This window comes from Petaurus breviceps, unplaced genomic scaffold (assembly GCF_028583685.1).
Source record: "Petaurus breviceps papuanus isolate PSGF00001 unplaced genomic scaffold, PetGlider_PUasm1.0 185, whole genome shotgun sequence".
Lineage (NCBI taxonomy): Eukaryota > Metazoa > Chordata > Mammalia > Diprotodontia > Petauridae > Petaurus > Petaurus breviceps.
This window is the reverse complement of record NW_027185797.1, coordinates 7724237-7745226: the sequence shown is the minus strand read 5'-3', so window position 1 is coordinate 7745226 and position 20990 is coordinate 7724237. Positions and strand designations below refer to the sequence as shown.

At 43.5% G+C, this 20990-nt stretch overlaps 1 protein-coding gene across 4 annotated transcripts in view; it reads left to right on the top strand.

Moving 5' to 3' along the window:
* The first annotated feature begins 5482 nt into the window (after positions 1-5482).
* The window catches only part of SH3BP5 (SH3 domain binding protein 5), an 85861-nt gene continuing 70353 nt past the window's right edge, over positions 5483-20990 (top strand). The window contains exons 1-2 of one of the 4 annotated variants that reach the window (XM_069088408.1): positions 5483-6941; positions 9291-9353. In XM_069088408.1, coding sequence (XP_068944509.1) covers positions 6786-6941; positions 9291-9353 — 219 coding nt within the window. In that variant the 5' untranslated portion in view covers positions 5483-6785. The remainder of the gene's footprint in view (positions 6942-9290; positions 9354-20990) is intronic. The other 3 variants (XM_069088410.1, XM_069088406.1, XM_069088407.1) reach the window with 3 other exon arrangements.

Here is a 20990-nt window from a genome sequence, read left to right as displayed (position 1 = left end):
TTAGGGAGTTGAATTATTTGGCCTCTTCTAAGTCTATAATCTATGATTTGTGATCTCCCTAGTTCTTTCAACCTTTCTGGAGATGGCATAGACCCAAGACCCTTCAGCATCCCAATTGTCCAATCTGCTAAGATCCTGTTTAGCGTTCAGTCATCAAAGAATAAAATGGCTTCTTCCAAAATCTTTGTTTTGGGCCTCAAAATTGAAACCTGTCTTATAAAACCTCAGGGTGCTGTGGCATTGTGGGGGCCATAGCAGGAGAAGGACCTTGAAGCTGGTAAGCAACCGGGGCAGACAGATCAAAACATAGACACGGTCACATCCGGCCAGATATTGTCTGTCTCCTTCCTGCCAAATTCATCCTTCATTTTAAATGGCCATCGGGTGCTCTCGAGGTGCCAAGTATGAGTTGTGACTCCAGGGAGGGAGTGGACACACACCTTATTTCTGTGTAATGTCCTTATCCCAGAAACAAACAGAAATGAAGTTACAAAAATAATTGGGATGTCAGGAGGTGCCAGAAATGCTGTGTCCAAGCATCATTTTTCAGGATTTTCCACAGGGCTTCAGCTAGCTATCAATTTGCTCTCCTGGGCACCAACAGGACGGGTCCCACACCCAGAGGCAAGGCTTGTTTGTTGTTCCAAAGGAAGCCTCCCTCACTGTAAATAACAGCAGCTGTAGGAGGTCCCCTGGTTTTACTGCAGTGGGTTTCAGGAGTGGGTCATAACAAAGTGCTTTGTCTCTTCTAGTAACAGCTATGTTATACTTCGGATTGTGCCTGTGACCGAGGGATTGGCATCAAGTGAATCACAGAGATGAACAAATGACCTTCACTAAAGTCCTCCTCCCATGTCTCATCCAGGTAAAGAGGTGGCTCTCTGATACTTCCAGAAACCATGCCCCAAGTCCCTGGGGGAGTGAATCTACTCAGCCTTGGGCTCAGCTTCTGACTCTCAAGCTGGGCTTGGTGAGATGATTCACCTTGGGGACCACAGGCCCCAGAGCAGACCATACTGCACCTCCCATCCTGCCATTTTGGATTGGTCTCACTACTACAGGTGTCCTGCACTTTTCCATCTCTTACTTTGGGTACACTAATCAAATCAATACCAACACTCCTCCCATCGCTGGGCCATCTTGCACTGGCTGCCCACCATGCATGGAATTCATTCTCTTTTCTTCTCCCTCATGAAGACCCTGCTCAGGTGCCATTTTCTACATAAGGTCTTTCTTGACCTCCCCAAACACTAGTGGCCTCTGTCCCAAACTGCCTTATACTTAGTTTGTCTATACATATACACATGTTTATGGATTTTGTAATTATGTTGTATATATTTTTAAGTGTCCTTCTTGTCTGCTCCATTAGAATATAAGTTCATGGTGAGTATTGATTGTTTCATTCTTTGTACTTGTGTCCCTAGAACCTAGTAAAGAGTTTGACACATGATAGGCTTAAATAAATGTTTGTTGATTGATTAAATGCTTCTGGAAAGGTCAGATCAATGGACGGGCTTATGGGTCAACTTGGGACAGGTAGGTGGCAAAGGGGATTGAGCACCTGGTCTGGCGTCAGGAAAACTCATCTTCATAAGTTCAAATCCAGCCTCAGATACTTTCTAGCTGTGTGATTCTGGGCAAGTCACTTAACTATGTTTGCCTCATTTTTTTTTCATCTATAAAATGAGCTGGAGAAGGAAATATCAAACCCCTCCAGTGTCTTTGTGAAGAAAACTCCAAATGGGGTCACAAAGAGTTGAACATGGCTGAACAAAAACAGCAAAAATGGGTCAATTCACCATTCCTTTGATTCTTAAGGTCAAAACACCCTTCCCTGGTCACTACTCTTCCCTGTGTGTCATCTCTGACAATGAGAATGTAAGCTCCTTGACAGTAGCTCCTGTCTTACTTTTGCATCTATATCCCCAGCATTTAGAGTGGTACCCAGCACACAGAATGTCTAAATGCTTTTTTCATTCATGTATCTTGATTTCTCAAAGGCTTTGCCAGGGCAATGCGAGCTTCAAATTGGGCTCAATTCTGGCCCAAGGAGCACTCCAGCTAAGTTTGTAGTGGTTCCTCACTAGGTTGACTCTAAGATAATGGTTTTCTCAGCCACTGCTGTCCCCAAAGACAATATGTTAAGGCATCGCAGGAAGTTGCATCAATGGTGTATTCGTCCACACTGATGAAATCAAGGGTCCATGAAGTATTATGGAACAACTCTATGTCATAAAAGCAAAGCTGAAATAACTGTGAGCCTTGGTCCTCTAACAAGATTTAAAGTAGAATCATGCTTTGTGTTGCATAAAGCCAGAAGAAGGGGATTGTACACATTGATTATACTTCTGGCTCATCTGGCTCAAGTCCTTCTGGACTTCTCTCCCTCCCTATAGACATACCTGGCCTGAAAGATAGGACCTAACTCCAGTGTCTCTGTCCTTGAGGAAATGAAGTCTCAGAGAGAAGGGACTTGCCCACACTCAACCAGATAGTAATGACAGAGGCAGGGTTCAAACCTAGGATTCTTCAGACTTCAAGCCCAGGGCTCTTTCCACCATACTGCTCTTTGTTGTTTGTCATTCAACTGCATCAGGCTCTTTGGGGTTTTCTTGGCAGAGATCCTGGAGCGGTTGGCCATTTCCTTCCCCAGCCCATTTTACAGATGAGGAAACTGAGGCAAAAGGGTAGTGTGACATGCCCAGGATCATGCAGGCTCTCTGTGACCCTATTTGGGGTTTTCTTGGCAAGAATACTGGAGTGGTTTGTCACTTCCTTCCCAAGTTAATTTTATAGATGAGGAAACTCAGGCAAAGAGGGTTAAATGACTTGCCCAGGGTCACACAGCTAGTGTCTGAGGACAGATTTGAACTCAGGTCCTCCTGACTCCAAGCCCAAGGCCCTTTCCACCTTTCAGGGATAAAGGTATAGCCATAATTAGGCAGAGTGGAATAAAAAGAGGTAACAATGTGGAAAAAAAGAGAAAACTGGGGATTGATTGTGCATGAAAATCCTAATATTAAAAAAAAACCACACACATAAGGGGGGGTTATTATTTGCTTCAAAAAGGAGTAGGAGTGAATTCTAAGCTCTTGGAGAACATTTAAAATGGAATTTAATTTGTGCCTGGATTTTCAGGAACATTTCTCTGGAGTACAATGAGTTGTACTCTAAGGCACAGGTCAGTCTCTCCAGAGAGCTGACCACAAAGGCAGTGTGCCCAGGAAGACAGCTAAGGCCTCTCCCCACCCCATAATCCCCCAAAGCCAAAAACCCTGAGCACAGAGTCACCCACCTGTGCACCGCCTGTGCTCTAGCTAGCTCTCATGAATTCTCCGTGATGATAATAGATAAGTAGGTGCATAGAGATAGACTGACAGACAGATAAGCAGCTAGATAGATACAGATCGATATAGATGGACAGATAGATAGCGAGATATTGACAGATTAGTTGGTAGGTAAGATAGGTAGACAGAGAGATATAGAAAGGCAGACAGACAGATACAGATAGATAAGTAGGTAGGTAAGTAGATATATAGAGATAGATATAAACAGGCAGGCAGACAGACAGACAGACAGAGGGATAAGTAGGTAGAGAGAGAAATATAGATAGAAAGACAGAAATAATTATACACAGAGATATAGACGGACAGATGGATGGATAGAAGGTCCTAGGTTAGGTGGCAGAGTGGATAGAGTTAGGGAATTGAAGTTAGAAAGACCTGAGGTAGGAGCTTGCCTTTGGCTGTGTGACCCTGGACAAGTAGACTAATCTCTTGAAGCCTTGGTTTCCTCATCTGTAAAATGGCATAAGTAATAACACTCACCTCACAGGCTTGTTGTGAAGATCAAATGAGATCATAGATAGCACTTTGCACACCTGAAAGTATTACATCAATCTCATTACCATTTTCACTATAATAGTAATTTTTATGCACAGGTAGGAATCTCCTAGTGAAGGTAAGACAGTATCTCTGGCTTCCCTGCCCCTCCTGAATCCAGTGCTGAGTACAAGAATTTGGAACTTTAGAGTCTGTGAGCAACCCGGTGTAAAGCCATTAGTGCCTCCTCTTTCTGCCTCTGCTTGGCCAGCTGGCTGATCATCCTCTGGCACATTTTTCCCACACAGACAGCTTTGGGTGATTCGTGGGAATAGAGATTGTTTCATTCTTTATACTTGTATCCCCCAACCTAGCACGGTGTTCAACAGTGTAGTAGGCACTTTGATAAATGCTTGTTGATTGATAGCTTAAGATTTAATGATCAGATTGTACTTCACAGAATGAGATTTACAAAAACTGAAAAAAAAAATCACAGTAGGCTTGTAAGATTACTCCTCTTCTTAATGTGACCTCAGTCAGAGGTGTTCCCCCCCCCCCCCTTTCACTTCTCCTTTCTGGGGAAATTCCAGAGAACATATATGTGTGTATGTGTGTGTGTGTGTATGTGTATGTGTATATATATAGCCAGCATGGTTCACTGAAAAGGAGAAGTAGATTTCCTTCTGGGGAATGCAGGTGGTAAGCATTGCTTTCACCCAGTGGTATGCCGGAACCAGCTGGTACCAGTAGGCAAGAGCCAATTGTTAAATTTTCAGTGTGAGCCTTTACACTTTGAACATCGGCCAACTACAAGTTAGGGCTTGATATATTGATTTGCTGATTGTCTAGACTCGAGAAAATGATGGAAAAAATGTTAATGATGCAAATTAAACTTAAAATTGTGTCTATCTACACACATTTCCTCCCCCACAGGAGAGCCAGGTGTTAAACATTTACCAGAACATCCCTGCTTTTGCCCCTTTGCATCAGGAAGCTGGCCTGGGCATCCTGAGATATTCACAAAGTCTAACTGAAGTCTGGCAAGGGGCTGATTGGAGAAGGTGAGTGAAGGCCATAGACTCACAGCAGGGAGCCTGCATCCCAGGCTCAGAGACAGTGAGAAAGAACCTTTCAGACCTTTTGGTCCAAACCATTCAGTAGGTTGAATGAGGAAGTTACAGATATTTGAATGGGCTAAGTCACTTCACTCTTCTGGGCCTAGTTTTCTCAATTGTAAAAATGTATTCAGTGCAGAAGGGGAGATGCCTGAGGGCATACGTTTTAGGAGTAGGTGTGGAAAGGCTATTAAGTCACAGAGGCCACAGAGCCCTCCTGAGTGACCCAACAATAACAGGTTGCATTTATATAAGGTTTGTAAAGCATTTACAAACTGGGTCTCAGTTTCCTTCTCTGTAAAATGAGGTTAGGCCTCTGAGGGCCTTTCCAAGTCTGATCTAGGAGCCTGTGGTTTGTGTCCCCAGCACCTGGCATGGATGGACTATATCAAGGCTTCTTAACCATTTTGGTGGTGTGTCTTTTTGGTATCCTCTGGGCTTAGCAATGAGTGCCTCACACATAGCAGGCTCTTCAAGCATAAATGTTTATTGATTCATATTGATATTGATTCATTTGCTGCTTTGACAATCTGAAAAAGTCTATGGACCCCTTCTTAGAATCATATTTTTTAAATAGTCGGAGGAAATGCTGAATTTCAGTTGGAGACTAGTGAAAATAAAGATGGGATTCCCCCAAGTTCAGAAACATCCCCATCTCCCAACCCTCACTCCTTGGACTCTAGGATGGATCCCCAAGCCTCCTCCTGGTTCTAAATTTTATGAACCTCCAGAGACAGGAGCTGGATTAGAAATCAGATGTTTGGATTTCTAGTCTCAGGAACCTTTGAGTCCATCATTACTGCCATATTAACCAAGGGTGAATAGGGAGACAATCAGATTCTCCCCTCTCGAAAAATGCTTTTAGGTTTACATATGTATGCACAAATATACACATATATAAACATATGCACACATAATCTAGTTATATGTAGCATATACAACTATATATTTATAGTATATCTTTATAACTATATGCAGTTATACAGTTACAGTTATACATAGTATATAACTATATATGCAGCATGTAATTACATAGTTTTTTATATACTATATAGAACATATTTATAACAATATAGTTATTTATATGTATATGTAACTATCATAAATTTAGTTGTATATGATTACATAACTACTTTATAACTATGGTTATTTATATAGTGTATATATAACTACATAGGTAGTTTTATATGTAACCATATATTTATAAGTATAAATATATAAATAACTATATAGTTACCTATCATATAACCAAGCAAATCTGGTCTCAACCACGAGGCTTTGCTAATTGCTCATTACTTGGCGGTGATTGCCAGCTGAATTGTCAATACAGAATTAACAATTAAAGCACAATTACAGCCCCTGCTCCCTCATTAGCTGCCGGGAGCCCCGCCCGGGAAGGCCAGCGTTCCTTGGGGTGGCTGGCGGTCCGTGGGTCCGGCCAGGCCAGGGTGGACTGGTGGGGGGTTCGGGAGGTCCCGGAGGTCCCGAGAGAAGGGAAGGAGAGTGGGAGGAGGCAGGGCTGCCCAGGAGGAGGGAGGGGCCAGGGATGCTGCGCTGACAGACAGCATCGGCAGAAGGGGCGGGCGTCCATGTTTCCTCCTCCCCCTTCCAGCGGCAGCGGCCCGGCCCGAGGGGAAGACTAGCCCGCCCGGGGCCGGCTGGACATCCCGTCTCTGGACGTCCCGCCGCCTGCGTTCCTAGCCGCCGCCGGGGGTCTCGGGTCTCCGCAGCGGTCAAGTGCGCAGGGCCGCGGCCGGGCGGGCAGGCTCCGCATCGCTGCCGCTCCAGAGGCGCTCAGAGCTCCCGAGGGCTCCCTGCTCGAGGCCGCGCTGCACCCCAAGCTGCCCGCATGGACACGGCGCTGAAGCGGGGCCGGCCGGAGGAGCGGCTGGGCGACGTCTCTCAGCCGCCGCCGCCACCCACGGGGGACGAGGACGAGGAAGAGATGGAGCCCGAGATGATGGAACAGGAGGAAGAAGAGGAGGAGGTGGACCCCCGTATCCAGGTACGAGGTGGGGGGCGGAAGCGGAACCTTCTGGGTAGTGTCTATGCAGGCTGCGGGACTGGGGCTGCAGCGCCCCACCCCCATGCCAAGCTGTCAGGGTTTGTACATCCCCATCCAGACCCAACTGATACCCCCCACCCTGAACCACTCCCTCCCCCGCGTGGACTGCAGGCAAGGGAGGGGGCTGCTTTTGGGGCGAGGCTGGGGTTTGGAGAGACCAGGCTGACAGAGGTGAGGTGGAAGGGGTCCGGACACCCTTTTCTTGGTGATTCCCCCACCCCAACTTCGCCTGCCGCACCCACGCCGCACTGCTCGTGGGCTCCAGTTTGCAGCCTCCTCCAGTAGCATCTGGGGGTGGCAATGACTAGCGGTTCAGAGGGAGACGGACAACAAAGGACAAAAGGGGGACGAGTGGGAGGCTCCCGGCCCAGCACCGGCCCGGCGGTGGGAGATTTAATTCCTCCCTCCACGCCTTGGGTCCGTGCCTGGTTGTAGCCCTTCATCTCTGGGTCCGGCCACGAAATTGCAAAACGTCCTAGCTCCTTCCCTTTCTCGTGCACGGAGAGGACTCGTCCCGTGACTAGGGTCTGCCCCCACCCTCGTGGGCATCAGTCCCAGTGGGAGCAGATCTCCCTCCGGGACAGTCTGCCCGGGACCTCGGCTTTCCGTAGCAGAGGCTGCAGGTGCCCCGGCCCCAGGTGGGATGAGTCACCGGGGCATCTCCGTAGAAAAGTCTTCCCTTTCCTCTAATTCATTGTTAGCTAACGTGGTTTCATTGTCATTTTGGTGGGGCTCCCGCTGCAAACCAGCCCCTTGGCCTGAGTCCTCACAGCAAACCCTGGTTTTTTCCCCTTGTAGTTGGGGCAGTGGTCAGCGAATAGGTAGCAGGGACAGAAAGGATTTAAAGCCGTACTGCTGAAATATGGGGCGAGGGAGGCTTTCTGTCTTCTGACTCCTAAAAACAAGTTAAAAAACCCTGCAAGGGCAGAATTCAGAGATCTGGCCTTGAGAACTCGCCTTCCCCCTCCCTAGAACCTCCTAACTCATAAACACAATACAATAAATTATTTTTTTTCCCAAGATCTTGCCTCTCCCTCCACCCCAGGGTCATTTTTCTATTGCTTAAAAGCTCTTATGCAATTTTTCTGAGCCCTAATTGGTTTTTTTCAGTTCGCAAATCAATTAAAAGATCATTTAACTCTTTGGATGGGGTTTGAATGAATTGTTGGAACCGATTAACAAGATAAAGGTCAGGTGGGAAATCGAGAATGAGGCTTTTGAATGAAAATATTCAATTTAGACCCCTTGAAAGCAGCTCCCCCCAGCCCTGGCTTTTCAGAGCCAGGTTCTTTGTTTCCTGAGCACAGATCTTACAACTTTAACTCTCCCTTTTACAAATCCCAATTTTCAGTGGAGGGAACAGGGCCTCAATAAAAGTTAGCCATTTTAAAAAGAACTAGGAAGATCAGCTAGCTAGCTGGCAGTATTGTTGTTGCTGTTTTTAATGCATTCATTAACTAAGAAGAAAAAAGCCCTCAGCTCCTTCTGAGCTATTGTCAGAAGTCAGGCCTTTGACTTACAGTTTTGTGAGCTGGGTAGATTCTTGACCTCGATTTATTTTTGGACCTCTAGGCTTCCTGTCTTACCTTGTTAAAAAGATAGACAGTCAACCCTTAGTGCCGAGGCACATATCAGTGCCAGGTAGCAGATTCTGCTTCTCTGAAGTCAGATTCCTGGAATAAGGCTTTGCATTGCAAGCAAAGAGAAAGGTGAAATTACCAGAGAAAAAGACTGTCTTAAAATCTTACATGTATTTTCTCTCTCTCTGTCTCTCTGTCTCTGTCTCTCTCTGTCTCTGTATCTCTCTGTGTCTCTCTCTGTGGTTTCACAATCTCCCACTTCCTCCTTAACCAGAGACCCCTTTCGTGAAAAGGTTTTTAAAACATGAGAAAGTTTATTCATGTTTCTGTTTCTAGTTAACATTCCAGCCACAGCCTGAGCTATTTTCTTTGGGATGCCTGTCAGGATTAATAATTCTCTCTTTTCTATTTTTGTTCTCTTTGTGTCTGCTTCCAGGTAATATACGATTTACTCTAAAAAACAAACAGAAAACGCCTATAAATCTTTAAATCAGGTGTTCTTAACCTTTTTTCCAGTCATGTTTATTTTGAGTCAGGTGAGAGCTGTGATCCCTTTCTTGGAAGAATGTTTTTAAATTACTGAAGGAAATGCTAAATTCCAGTTAGAGATTAGTGAAGATAGAGAGGTAATATTCCCCGACCCCCATCCAGGTTTGCAGACCCCTCTGGTTAGGAGTCCCGGCTTTAAACTGTTTCCTTCTTTCCCCAGGGGGAACTGGAGAAACTAAACCAGTCCACAGATGACATCAACAGGCGGGAAACCGAGCTTGAGGTAGGGGTTTCTATGTCCCCTTCCCCTCTTCTGAGAAAGGGTTTCCACGGGACTTCTTTTTTCCATCCGTTATTTGATTTTAGTGGTCGTGAGATGATTGTTGGGTCATTGGCAAGTAACTACCTGAAACAATTGGGTTCAAACAACTGAGCTGACCCTGGTTCCTTGTTCATACCCTGTTTTTCACTATTGGAACTGGGCCAGTCAAGCCCATGTTCTCAAAGGTCTGCACTAAATCACCTAGATCCAAGCCTGATGGATCTGGAGGGGAACAGTCCAGGAGCATTTGGGGCCCGGGAAGTCCCCTTCCCACCCAGATTAGAGACTGGTTCTAACAAGCTCTATAAGGCTCCTTGAGAGTAGAGAACCGACCTCTCCAGTGCCTAGCATGGTGTTAGGGCACAGTACAGGCTTAATAAATACTTGTGATTGACCTACCTCTGTATTTCCAGCCCTTTGGATAGGACCCTCACACATGGACACTTGATACAATTTTGTTGAATTATTGAACAGAAAATGACAAGCTTTAAGTCAATTATATATATTTTGCGGTGTTCATTTTAAATTTTTTTGTATACTTGAGACTGTTTCATGTTTATTCAGTCTGGCTGTGGAGAGAAAAGGGCAGAACTGGCAAATTGCATACCCTTCCTTCGCATGTGGGTGACATATAAGTCTTTTGAATGGTACAGAAAGTTATTTAGCAAGGCTAGGTCTTTTGGCTGGGAAAAATTCTAAAGGGTAAACTTGATTTACATTTTGTCAAGTCAAAAAGTTCTTACTAAAAGCCTGCCGTGTGCCAAGTGAAGGGTAAATCCCACAAGAATTTTAGAACTAGTTAGTAAACAGGTTCATTTTCTTCATGGCTACCAGTGGGTCCCTACTCCTTTTTAGATAGTGGTTGGGTTTTTTTTTCATCTATTGCAAAATTTGAACAATCTGTTTTGGTTTGTGGCAGAATTCAAATGATGCTTTTGTGGGGAACAACCTAAACCCCATAAAACAATCCAGTATCTCTCAGCAAGGAGAACCAAAGCTTTAACAGAGAAAATAGTTGGACTGACTAGCTTTTGTGACTCTGGGCAGATCGCTTCCTCTCTTTAGGTCTGTTTTCTCATCTGTAAAATGGGGAGAGAAGAGAGTAGATGATTTCCAAGCCACTTCTAGCTTTAAGCCTGATCTAGAAGTCAAATGTAAACTAAAAGAGAAGGAAATCTCTGGGTTCTTCATTTGTTCTGATTGGTACATTTGTAACTAGGATGTGAGTGTTGAGGGAACAATTTGCTGATATACTCTGGTGGCTTTTGTTTCTGTGCCCCAGATCTAGGCAGCTTGGAGGCCCAGTAGATAGAGCTGGGCCTGGAGTCAGGAAGACCTGAGTTCAAATCCAGCCTTAGATACATACTAGCTGTTGTGCTAGTGTAGCAAACCATGTCATCCCATGCCTCAGTTTCCTCATCTGTAAAATGAGCTAGAGAGGGAAATGTCAAAGCACTCCAGTATCTACCAAGAAAACCTCAAATGGGGTCATGGAGAGTCAGACATAACTGAAGAGCAAATCTAAGCTTGAAGTTAGTCCACACAGATGTGGCGATCTGAGCTCAGGCCTGTGTTGCTTTGAGATGGGTTAATGTCATAACAGCCGTGCAAATTAGGAGGGAATGAAAGAAGTAGAGGATCATTGACCTGGAGCAGGGTCTCTTCACTATGGCGTTGTAGACCCTTTTTTGAGTCAGTCTGGTCAAGTCTATGGACTCTTCAGAATCATGGTTTTAAGTGCATAAAATAAAATACATAGTATTGCAAAGGAAACCTAAAAATCTATCTAAGAACCCGGGTTAAGAACCTCTGGTTTAGAAGGAGCATTAGCTAGACCTGGGTTCAAACCCTGCCCCAACAGCTGTGTGACCTTAGACAAGTTAACTTGTCTGGACACCTGTTTCCTCAACTATAAAATGAGGAGGTCGAACTACTGGTCTCTATCCCTTCTGACTCTAAATCTGTGACCCAATGACATCTTGGGAAGGAATCCTACAGGTAATCTGGGCCAGACCCTTTATTTTACGGATGAGTAAACTGATGTTCAGAGAAGTTGTCCAGAGTGAACTTGGGCCCTCTTTTTTGGGTGGTTTGCACCACTGCTAATTTTTCTGCCCTTTTGGGGGGGGGGGGGCGTTTATAGAAATTTGTAGATAAACTGAGTATACAGGATGTCCCACAAGTCTTAATACAAGCTTGAGCCATGAAAACTCAAACCCTGTCTGTGATTAAGGGCGAATGATGGGAAATGGATTGGATAAGAGGATGCTCTGGTGAGTGAGTACAGGTGGCCATGCTCTGGTGAGTATAGGTGGCTGCTGTGAAAAGCTTCCCCCTGGAGAGAGTTTTTGGTGACTGAAGCTTTTCTTGATTTGTGAGGCTAATGTACAATTTAATCCATTAATGAGCTTGTCTTAGATTTCTTTCCAACCTCATTTCAGATGTGCTTAGCTCTTCCTAGATGAGGGGCAGCTATATCCAGGCAGGTGCTTCCTGCCTTCCAATAGCCCTTGGAGCAGCAGGTGCCCTCCCTTTCTTTCATCATCCCCAGTCTGGAGAGTGAGGAATACAGAATAATGATGATGTTGTGGTCAAAGGTTTCCATGGAAGGGTGGGGCTATGACTGTCTGGCTGATTTAATGGGTGTCATAGCCAAGAGTGACTAATAGGTTTTGTAAGCAAAAACATACTTGGGGCAGTGTGAGATTTATAGGTTTGTGGATTCAGAGATGCAAGGGACATTTGGAATTATCTAGTCTGACACCTTTATGTTTTTTGCCTGTATTTGCCTATACGTCCTTAAAATAGAGCAGCTAGCTTTTGTGATGCCAAGGGATAGGGGAAGGCATTGCAGGACCTGGGACATGGACAGGATATATTCTGTTATACAGGGTTTAGGTACATTGGTGTTCTTGGACACTTTTTATTTTATGTTGATATTTTAAAGTTTAGCTCCTGTCCTTGATTTTTACATTATAGTCTTTCCTCTAATCCTTTCCACCTTTCTTTCTTTTTTTTTTTTGGTGGTGGGGGCGGGGAGAGTTGTTGGACCTGTGAGTTCCTTAGTGTAGGGAACTGGTAGGTGGGAAAACCTCTACTGATGCATATTGGCAATGTTTCTGCAGCTGACAGCCTTTACAGAGTTGCCTGGGGCTTGCTTGTGTTTGTCCTTCTCCAAGAAGACCAGGACATCAGGGAGATGATGACATGACTTGTAGTTTTCTTTGATTTGAGTGAGGGAGGGCTGTGCAAGGTCACCAGCTTCCCTTTCTCCTTCAGAGCCATCTGGGTCCAGTGGCCAGATATTCATCAGAATGACTGGAGATGACCCAAGATGCAATGAGTGGTTAAGTGACTTGTTGAGGGTCACATAGTCTGTATATGTCAGAGACATAATTGGAACTCAGGTTTTCTGGACTCTGAGACCACCAAAAAGAAAAAGAAAATCAGTGGAACAAAACTATCTGATGGTGTATGCCTCATTCTGCATCCATAGTCCACCACTTCTCTAGGAGGGAAGTGAGGACAATGAAAGAGAATTTTTAAATTGCTTTTTCTATCTTGTCCTGTCCTGCCTTGGGTTTTATGTCTATTGATACCTACTAGAGTCTTTGGTGAGAATTTTTTTATATACCATCTGTCCCTAGTATTCAGATTCCAACAGGTGGGAAGCCAAGGTATGCAGAAGGATACTTAAATTTGTGATATTATATTTATAATGACATTTATAGTAACTCAATTTTACAATGTTTAGCAGTCTGCAAAGTGCTATCCTCACCTATTAAACTTGCTTGTATTAAGAGTCAAAAGACTCAGATTCAAATCTCAGTTTACATAAAGCTGTATGTCATTGATCAAATCTTTTTAATCTCTCTGGGCCTCAGTTTCCTCATGTATAAAATAAAGGATTAGACTGAATATTCTTTTTTAAAATCTGCCAATAATTTATTTTTAACATTCATTTTTAAAAGTTTTGAGTTCAAAATTCTCTCTCTTCCTTCAACCCCTCCCCCATTCATTGAGAAGGCAAGTAATATGATCTCAATTTTTAATGAATTCATACAAAAAATATTTCCAGCCATGTTGCAAAAGAAAAAGCAAGAAAAATAAAGAAAGCAAAAAAAAATGTTTTAATTTGCACTCAGAATTCACCAATTTTTTCTCTGGAGGTGGATAATATTTTTCGTTATGAGTTCTTCAGAATTCTTGGGTCACTGTATTTATCACAGTCATTTACACATGATCTTTGTACAGTACTGTTGCTACCGTGAACAATGATCTGGTTCTACTCCCTTCACTTTGCATCAGTTTGGTATAAGTCTTCCTAGCTTTTTCTGAATCAAACCTGCTTGTCATTTTTTATATCTCAGTAGTACTCCATCATAAGCATGTACCATAACTTGTTCAGGTTGAATATTCTTTAATATATATATAATTTTTCTCCCAATTACATATTAAAACAAGGTTTTTTTAAAATAACATTTTAAAAAAGCTTTTGAGTTCCGAATTCTATCCCTTCCTCTGCTCCCCTCTTCCTGAGCAGTAAGCAATTAGATATAGGTTATATGTGTGCAATCATGTACATTTCCATATTAGTCATTTTGTACCAAAAAAAAAAAAAACTCAAAAGAGAATGAAAGTGAAAAACAGCATGCTTCCGTCTGTATTCAAATAATATCAGTTCTCCTTTCACATCGTGACTGATGTGAAAACATGTTTAATATGATTATACATGTATAACCTATATCAGATTGCATGCTGTCTTGGGTAGGGGGAGAGAAGGAAGGGGAAAGAATTTGGGACTCAATCTTACAAAAGTGGATGTTAAACAAACAATATCAGTTCTTTCTCTGGAAACATTTCATCAGTCCTTTGGGATTTTCTTGGAACAAAATGTATTGCTGAGAATCGCTACATCATTCACAATTCTTTGCAGAACAATTTTGCTATTACTGTGTATAATGTTCTCTGGGTTCTGTTCCCTTCACTTTGCATCAGTTCATGTAAGTCCAGGTGGTTGTTTTTTTTTTTTTTAACCAGCCTACTTGTCATTTCTTACAGCGCAATGATACTCCATTACAATCACATACTATAGCTTGTTTAGCTATTCCCCAATTGATAGACATCTCCTCGATTTCCAATTATTCAATCAGATTGAATAATCTTTAAGGTCCCCTTTACCTCTAAATCCTATGACAATGGAGCACTCACAAAACTGCATTGTTCTTGGATAGCAAACTACTTGTTATATTGAGAAAGAAGCAAGTTGTAGTCAGTCATCAGAAGCCCTGAATTCTAGTTCTACCGATGACTAGTCCTATGACCTTGGGCAAGTCTCTTAACCTGAGCCTCAGTTTCCTTACCTAAAAAATGAGGATAGGGGCAGCTAGGTGGTGCAGTGAATGTGAAATCAGGACCTGAGTTCAAATCTGGTCTCAGACACTTAACACTTACTAACCATGTGACCTTGGGTAAATCACTTAACCCCAATTGCCCTAACTTCCCCTCTCCAAGAAAAAAAATGAGGATAACATAGCTGAAAGGGACCATAGAGGCCATCTTGTCTGACCCTCTCATTTTACAAATGAGGAAACAGGCTCACAGAAAGTGAAATGACTTGTCTTTGGTCACATCTGCTCTTCATAAGACATCTGTGAGCATAAATTAGTAATGTACGTATGTAAATGGGCCTTGGAGATTGTCAAGTAATAAACTAGGGTAGGAAGATGTATTCTGTTTTTGCTTTTGGGGGGGTGGTACCTAGGTTCTTATTGTGATGACTCTGGCCTAATGTCTGAGCCTGTGCCTAGCAACTGGTTCTCCAACCCCTTTTTTCAAAATATAAAATGTCCCAATAACATAAGCTTGTCCTAAGGATGGCTTCCATGTAGCCACCTACTTTTCTTACCTCTCTGAACTCTGCTGTCTCTAAATCTTTAGATTTAGACCAAGATCAGTGTGGCAGATTTACCCAGATTAAACCCGAGGGGGCCTCTAAGGACCAGGTCTCTCCACCTTTGAATATGGAGGACCTCCATGGTCCCTAGGTATAATGGAAAGAGCACTGGATTTAGATCTAGAAAACCTGTCTTCAGTTTTCGGCTCGGACACTACATAGCTATCGCACTGTTCCTTCAGTTTTCTCATCTCTGAAATGAATGGGTTCAATTAGATGAGTGTCTAGTTCTGAATCCTATGAACCAGTGAAATACTGTGATGAATGAATGAATATAGAAAAGAAGGAATTAGCCCTTTAACTTAAGAGGATCCATATCCCTAGGTGTAGATGATTGGTCAAAATGTAAATTTTTGGTGGGGTAGAAGGCTGTATTAAGGCCATATAAGCTATCGAGCTTCACTATAGGACCAAACCAGGTGATTTCACTAGTGGAGGGAACTCCCCTGGTTAAAAAACTCCCTCTCCTAATCTAGGTCAGCACCTTCTTTCAATTTGTAATCTTGGGGAAATGCTTCCTGTGTTGAGAGGTTATGACTTGCCCAAGGGTTTTGCAGCCAATACTTGTCATAGGCATGACTAGAACTCAGGTTTTTCTGGCTTTGAGGTCAGTCCTTGATCCACTACGAAAACAGTGACATAATAGAGGAGAGTTAGCCTTGGGATCAGAGCCCTGGATATGTTGCTATGGGCAAGTCACTTTATATTTTTTCGTCTGAGTTGCCTTATCTGTATAAACAGGGTCAGAATAGGTGGCCTTTAAGGTCCTTTTCAGCCTTAAATCTATATTCTTATAATCCTAAATCATTTAACTAATCAGTGCCCCAGGTAAATTTTATTCCTCTTATAAGGCATAGATCAATTGGTAATCTCTATCAGTGGGGGTAGTTTCCACAGAGGGAGTTCCCATAATGAAGAAACCAAAAGTCCAAATTTAGAAAAATTCAAAATATCCATGCATCATTAACCTATAGTCACTTAACAAGAATGAATTATAGGCATATGGCATAAAGTGAGATGAATTATTTGCTTTAATCTTTAAAGCATTTATTTTTTAAATAAAAATTTTAAAAAGCTGGTTTTTATGTATTTGTGTGAAGGGGGAACAGAAACTACATAGAAAACTAAATCCACAGTAATGTCCAAACATCAGTATAATCACAATTACAACTCTTCAACATTTTTATAAAAAAAAAAAATAGCCACAATATGCAGCCAGGCAGGTTGGATTGAGTTTCCTATCTCTCTTGTGCACTTATCCCAGGCTGGTAGCACAGCTAGAAGTCAGTTAGACCAAGGGAGGAGAAGGGGGAGGAGGAGGAAGAGGCCAGAGTAAACCACAAGCTGGTTTGTGAAGTCCTGAGTAATCTGGAGCTGACTCCTGTGCCTCCTGGGGGAGGGGCAGATTGGCAAGAATGTGTTCTGGGCAGGTGAGCCTCTTTATCCTTGCTAGGGAGCCTGCCAGCTTTAAGGTGATAGGGACTTCTAGCTAGTCTGGGAAAAGGGTTAATGCCCACATTGACTTTTGCCGTGCTCATCCAATTTGTAATAGTAACAATAGTGATAAAGCACCTTAAGGTTTGCAAATCACTTTATATAAATACATTATTTCATTTCACTCCGTAAACTTTTATTAAACGCCTGCCATGTTCCAGGCACTGTGCTAAGTGCTGGGGATACAAAGAGGCAAAAGACAGTCTCTGCCCTCAGGGGTTTACAGCTTTGAGAAATTAGATGAGAGACACAGATAGGGAACTGAGGCTGGAAAGGGAAGTGACTTTGTTCAGAGTCGCTTAGCTAAGTGAATGCCTGAGGTAGGATTTGAACGCAGGTCTACCTCCTCTGGCACATATTCCGGTCCCCTTCCTACCTATGCCGTCTTATTTTTCTTTTTTCTTTTGCTCTTTAAACCCTTTGTCTGCATTTGGTGATCTTGTGACATTGGCCTTCCTCTTGTTCCTTGAATATTACACACGATTTCCTGTATCGTGTATGCCTTCGCCCTGGTTGTCCCCTATGACTAGAATGCCCTCTCTCCTTGCCAGGGGCCTCCCAACATCTCCAGCTTCCTTCGAAAGTCAGCTCAACCTTTGCCTTCCCCAGGAAGCCTTTCCCCATATTCTCTCCCCTCTCCTCCCTCTCTTGCTTGCAGGGACCATGCTTTTGTCTTTCTTCAAATTCCCAGAATTGAGCGGAGTGCTTGCCACACAGTAGGAGCTTACTAAAGGCTCATGACTGACTCAGATTGTTTGAGTACAAGGCCACTGAGGTCCCTTCGTGCCTCAGTCTGAGGAACCTGGGGATGAAGGAAATACCGGTGGCTCTGCTGGATGAGCAGATTGCAGAGTGTGTGGGAGCTTGGCTGTGAACCCAGCAGGAGAAGTAATGCCCATATTTCTAGGGCCTAAATCTTGTGATATTTTCTTTGGGTGGGTGATCAGGGAGTTGGGGCTTAAGAGGACCAGGTGGGTTCTTTAAGGTGGTCAGTGGGAGATAATCCATGATGTCAGGACAGAAGAATTAGTTGGGACCATAGAGTCTTCCTTGCTCATCTGGGTCTGGGTATCCAATTCTTCCCTTCAGTGCCAGCATTTTTGTGATATGGGAGGGTGGATGGAGGCTTTAATGGCAGCTTAACCACCTCAGCTCCTTATACAAGACTGATGGTAATATTTATGGACCTTTAAAAAAACCCCAATGGTAGATGGGCCTGGGCCTTGGTGTACTCAGTGTGGCAGAATTGGGGAAAAACCTTCTTGTGGACCCAAAATACCTGAGTCGAGGCCCAGCCAAGTTGGGAGACCATCTTCCCCATCTGTAAACTGGGCATAATACCAGTCAAGTAGGTGGGTCAGTAGGCATTTATTAAGTATCTATGTATGCCAGGCACTGCTACCTATTTCACAGGACTGGTATGGGAAAGGAAAGTACTTTTAAAAGCGTAAAGTGATGTAGAAATGTGGACTATTTACCATGGCTTCTGTTTGCCCTAGTGTCTGGTTTTCAAAGGGCCAAATTCTCTGGGTCTCTCTCTGCCTTAGTGTCTCAGACGAGCTGCTGCTGTGGTCACTTTTTGATTGCAATGGGAGGACAGCAAGATAATAGAAGACTGGGGTTTGCTAAACTCCCAAGAACATTTTGCCCAAGGCTAGCCCTGGGGCTCAGCTACAACCCGGTTCTCTCATCTCCTAATCTAGCCCTTTGTTACAGAGATTGACTGAAATGTGTCCAGAGAAGCTTCAGTCATGTGGCTTGTGTTTCTACAAATGACAGGTAGCTACCATTCTGTAACTGGGCTCAAAAGGCAGCATTATTTCCATTGACCGACTGCCTCTCAGGAGTGGAGCCCCTCTTGTTAGTAAACATTTATTAAGTACTGACTTTCTGAAGGGCACTGAGAATACAAAAAGAGGGAAATGATAGTCCCTGTCCTCAAGGAACTTACAATCTAATGAGGGAGACAACAATTAAACAAGTATGTACCAATAAGCTACATTCAAAATAAATAGGAAATAAATAAGAGAGAGAAGGCGCTAGAATTAAGAATGAAGAAAACTTCATTTGGGACTTAAAGGAAGCCAGGGATTGAATTCTCATAGGACTTTGCCTGTGTATCTTGCCAGGGACCTCTCCCAGACCATCCCATCCCTCCTTTTTGCTTGGTTACTGCTGCTGTGTCCTGCTTTTCTCTTTGGGGAGTAGAGAGTATGGATTAAATAATTCAGATGGGGAAGAAATTGGGAGGGATGAAGGGCCTGTTGGATTGGGATGCCATATTGTTGTGGACAATATAGATGTCTATCTCCGCCACCCAGGTGTGTGTGTGTGTGTGTGTGTGTGTGTGTGTGTGTGTATGTATGTATGTATGTGCTTAATAAATGCTTATTGATTGATGGACTGAAGTCATAAGTGGTCACTGCACTGACAAGAGTTTTGAAGTCTTCCAAAGTTGGTGACTGTGATGAAACTTTCAGCTTTGACAACTCTTGAGGATCATTTATTAAGTGGTAGAGAGGGTTGGAGTGTATGTGAGTGGAGGGAGTACTTGCTTTGATGAAATCCTTGAAGTATGGGAAGATGTGGAGATGAGGAGGGAGAACATCCTAGGCAGGGGGCAGGGCAGCTAGGCATAGGACAGAGTAGGGAACCCCTGGGAGTATCTTGTTGGACAACAACGGGATAGTGTCCCAATTGGTCTTCTTCCCTCTAATCTGTCCTTTCCTCCTTTTCCAGTCCATCTCTGGTACAACTGCCAATTGATATTTCTAAAACACAAGTATAAGCATGTTACCTCCTCACCCTCAATCCCTCCAGTGACTCCCTATTAACATCAGGATCAGCTATAACTTTTTCCCATCAAGGAGTTTGTGATTCCCTACAGTCTCTAGTATTAAATGCAAAGTATTCTGGCATGTCCCGATTGGTGGCAGTTTATCTGCTGGAGAAGATGGGATTGGATGTTCCTGTAGTGGACTTACCCTGGACAAGGAAAAGGGGCCCCTCTAGTGTCAGAGTAGGAGGGGAGAATGGGAGATGATGCCAAGGATTTTTTGATGAAGGAAATGGGAGAAGAGGGAGTTCATGTTGAGTGAAGGCAGAGAGAGACAGAGAGAGGGGAAGTATTGAGGGGGAGGTGTTGGGATTCTTGAGGAAGGAAGAGCTTTGAAATATTGTCCCTCGAGAGAGATGGGGAGTTAATGTAGAAGTAATAAATGGATGGTCTTGCAGCAGTGAGACCCGGTTGAGGATGGAAAGCATGAACATATAATATACTCAGCACAGTTGTGAGACCTCAGCAGCTAAAGAGTGGGACGAAGGAAAAACTAGTAGCTGAGCATTGGCAAGAGTCAGGAGAGGAAAAAGGGGCAAGGAATTCAAAAGCAGAGGACAGTGTGGGTTGAAATGGCCAACTCTTGGACTGAGAGAGGTAAATGAAGTCAGAGGAGGAAAGATGGGAAAGTCCTGAGGGCTAGAGGGGATTGGAAGACTTCTTCATGTAGGTGAATAACAGATCCAGTAGGGATGAAGAAAGGGGGAAGGCAGAATGCTAAGATGTATGGGTTGAAAGCAAATATTTAGTTTCAATTTTTTTTTTTTGCAGATAATAAATTGTGGGCTGAGAAGGTACAGAAAAAGAAATGTTATTGATTCTAAAACTTGGAGCCTGGGTCTAGATGCTGGAGAAAATAAAAACTGCCATATTCTTCTATTATTTGATCTGCATTAGAAATTGCCATTAATAAAATTGGAAATGTTTTCCAAAAGGCTGTTTTATAAGTTGATTAAAAAATAAGTCTGCTTTCTGATTGACTTCTAGTCCCTTCCACCTGGAGCCAGGTTTCTGGACCACTTGGAAGATGGCTCATTGTTGTACATAAACTGTGAGGTGCATGGGTTAATTGGAACTTTCCCCTCCCTATCTGAGGCTGGTTGGCATGGACTGCGTGGCTGTCCATAAAACGCTTGGAGATACTTCAGTAGTGGTTTAGTCATTTGTCTACAGGTAGATAACCTTCCTTCCTTTTTTCCTCCCTTCCTCTTTCCCTCCCTTCCTTCCTTTCTCTTCCTTCTTTCCTTCCTTTCTCTTTCTTCTTTCCTTCCTTTCTCTTCCTCCCTTCCTTTCTCTTCCTCCCTTCCTTTCT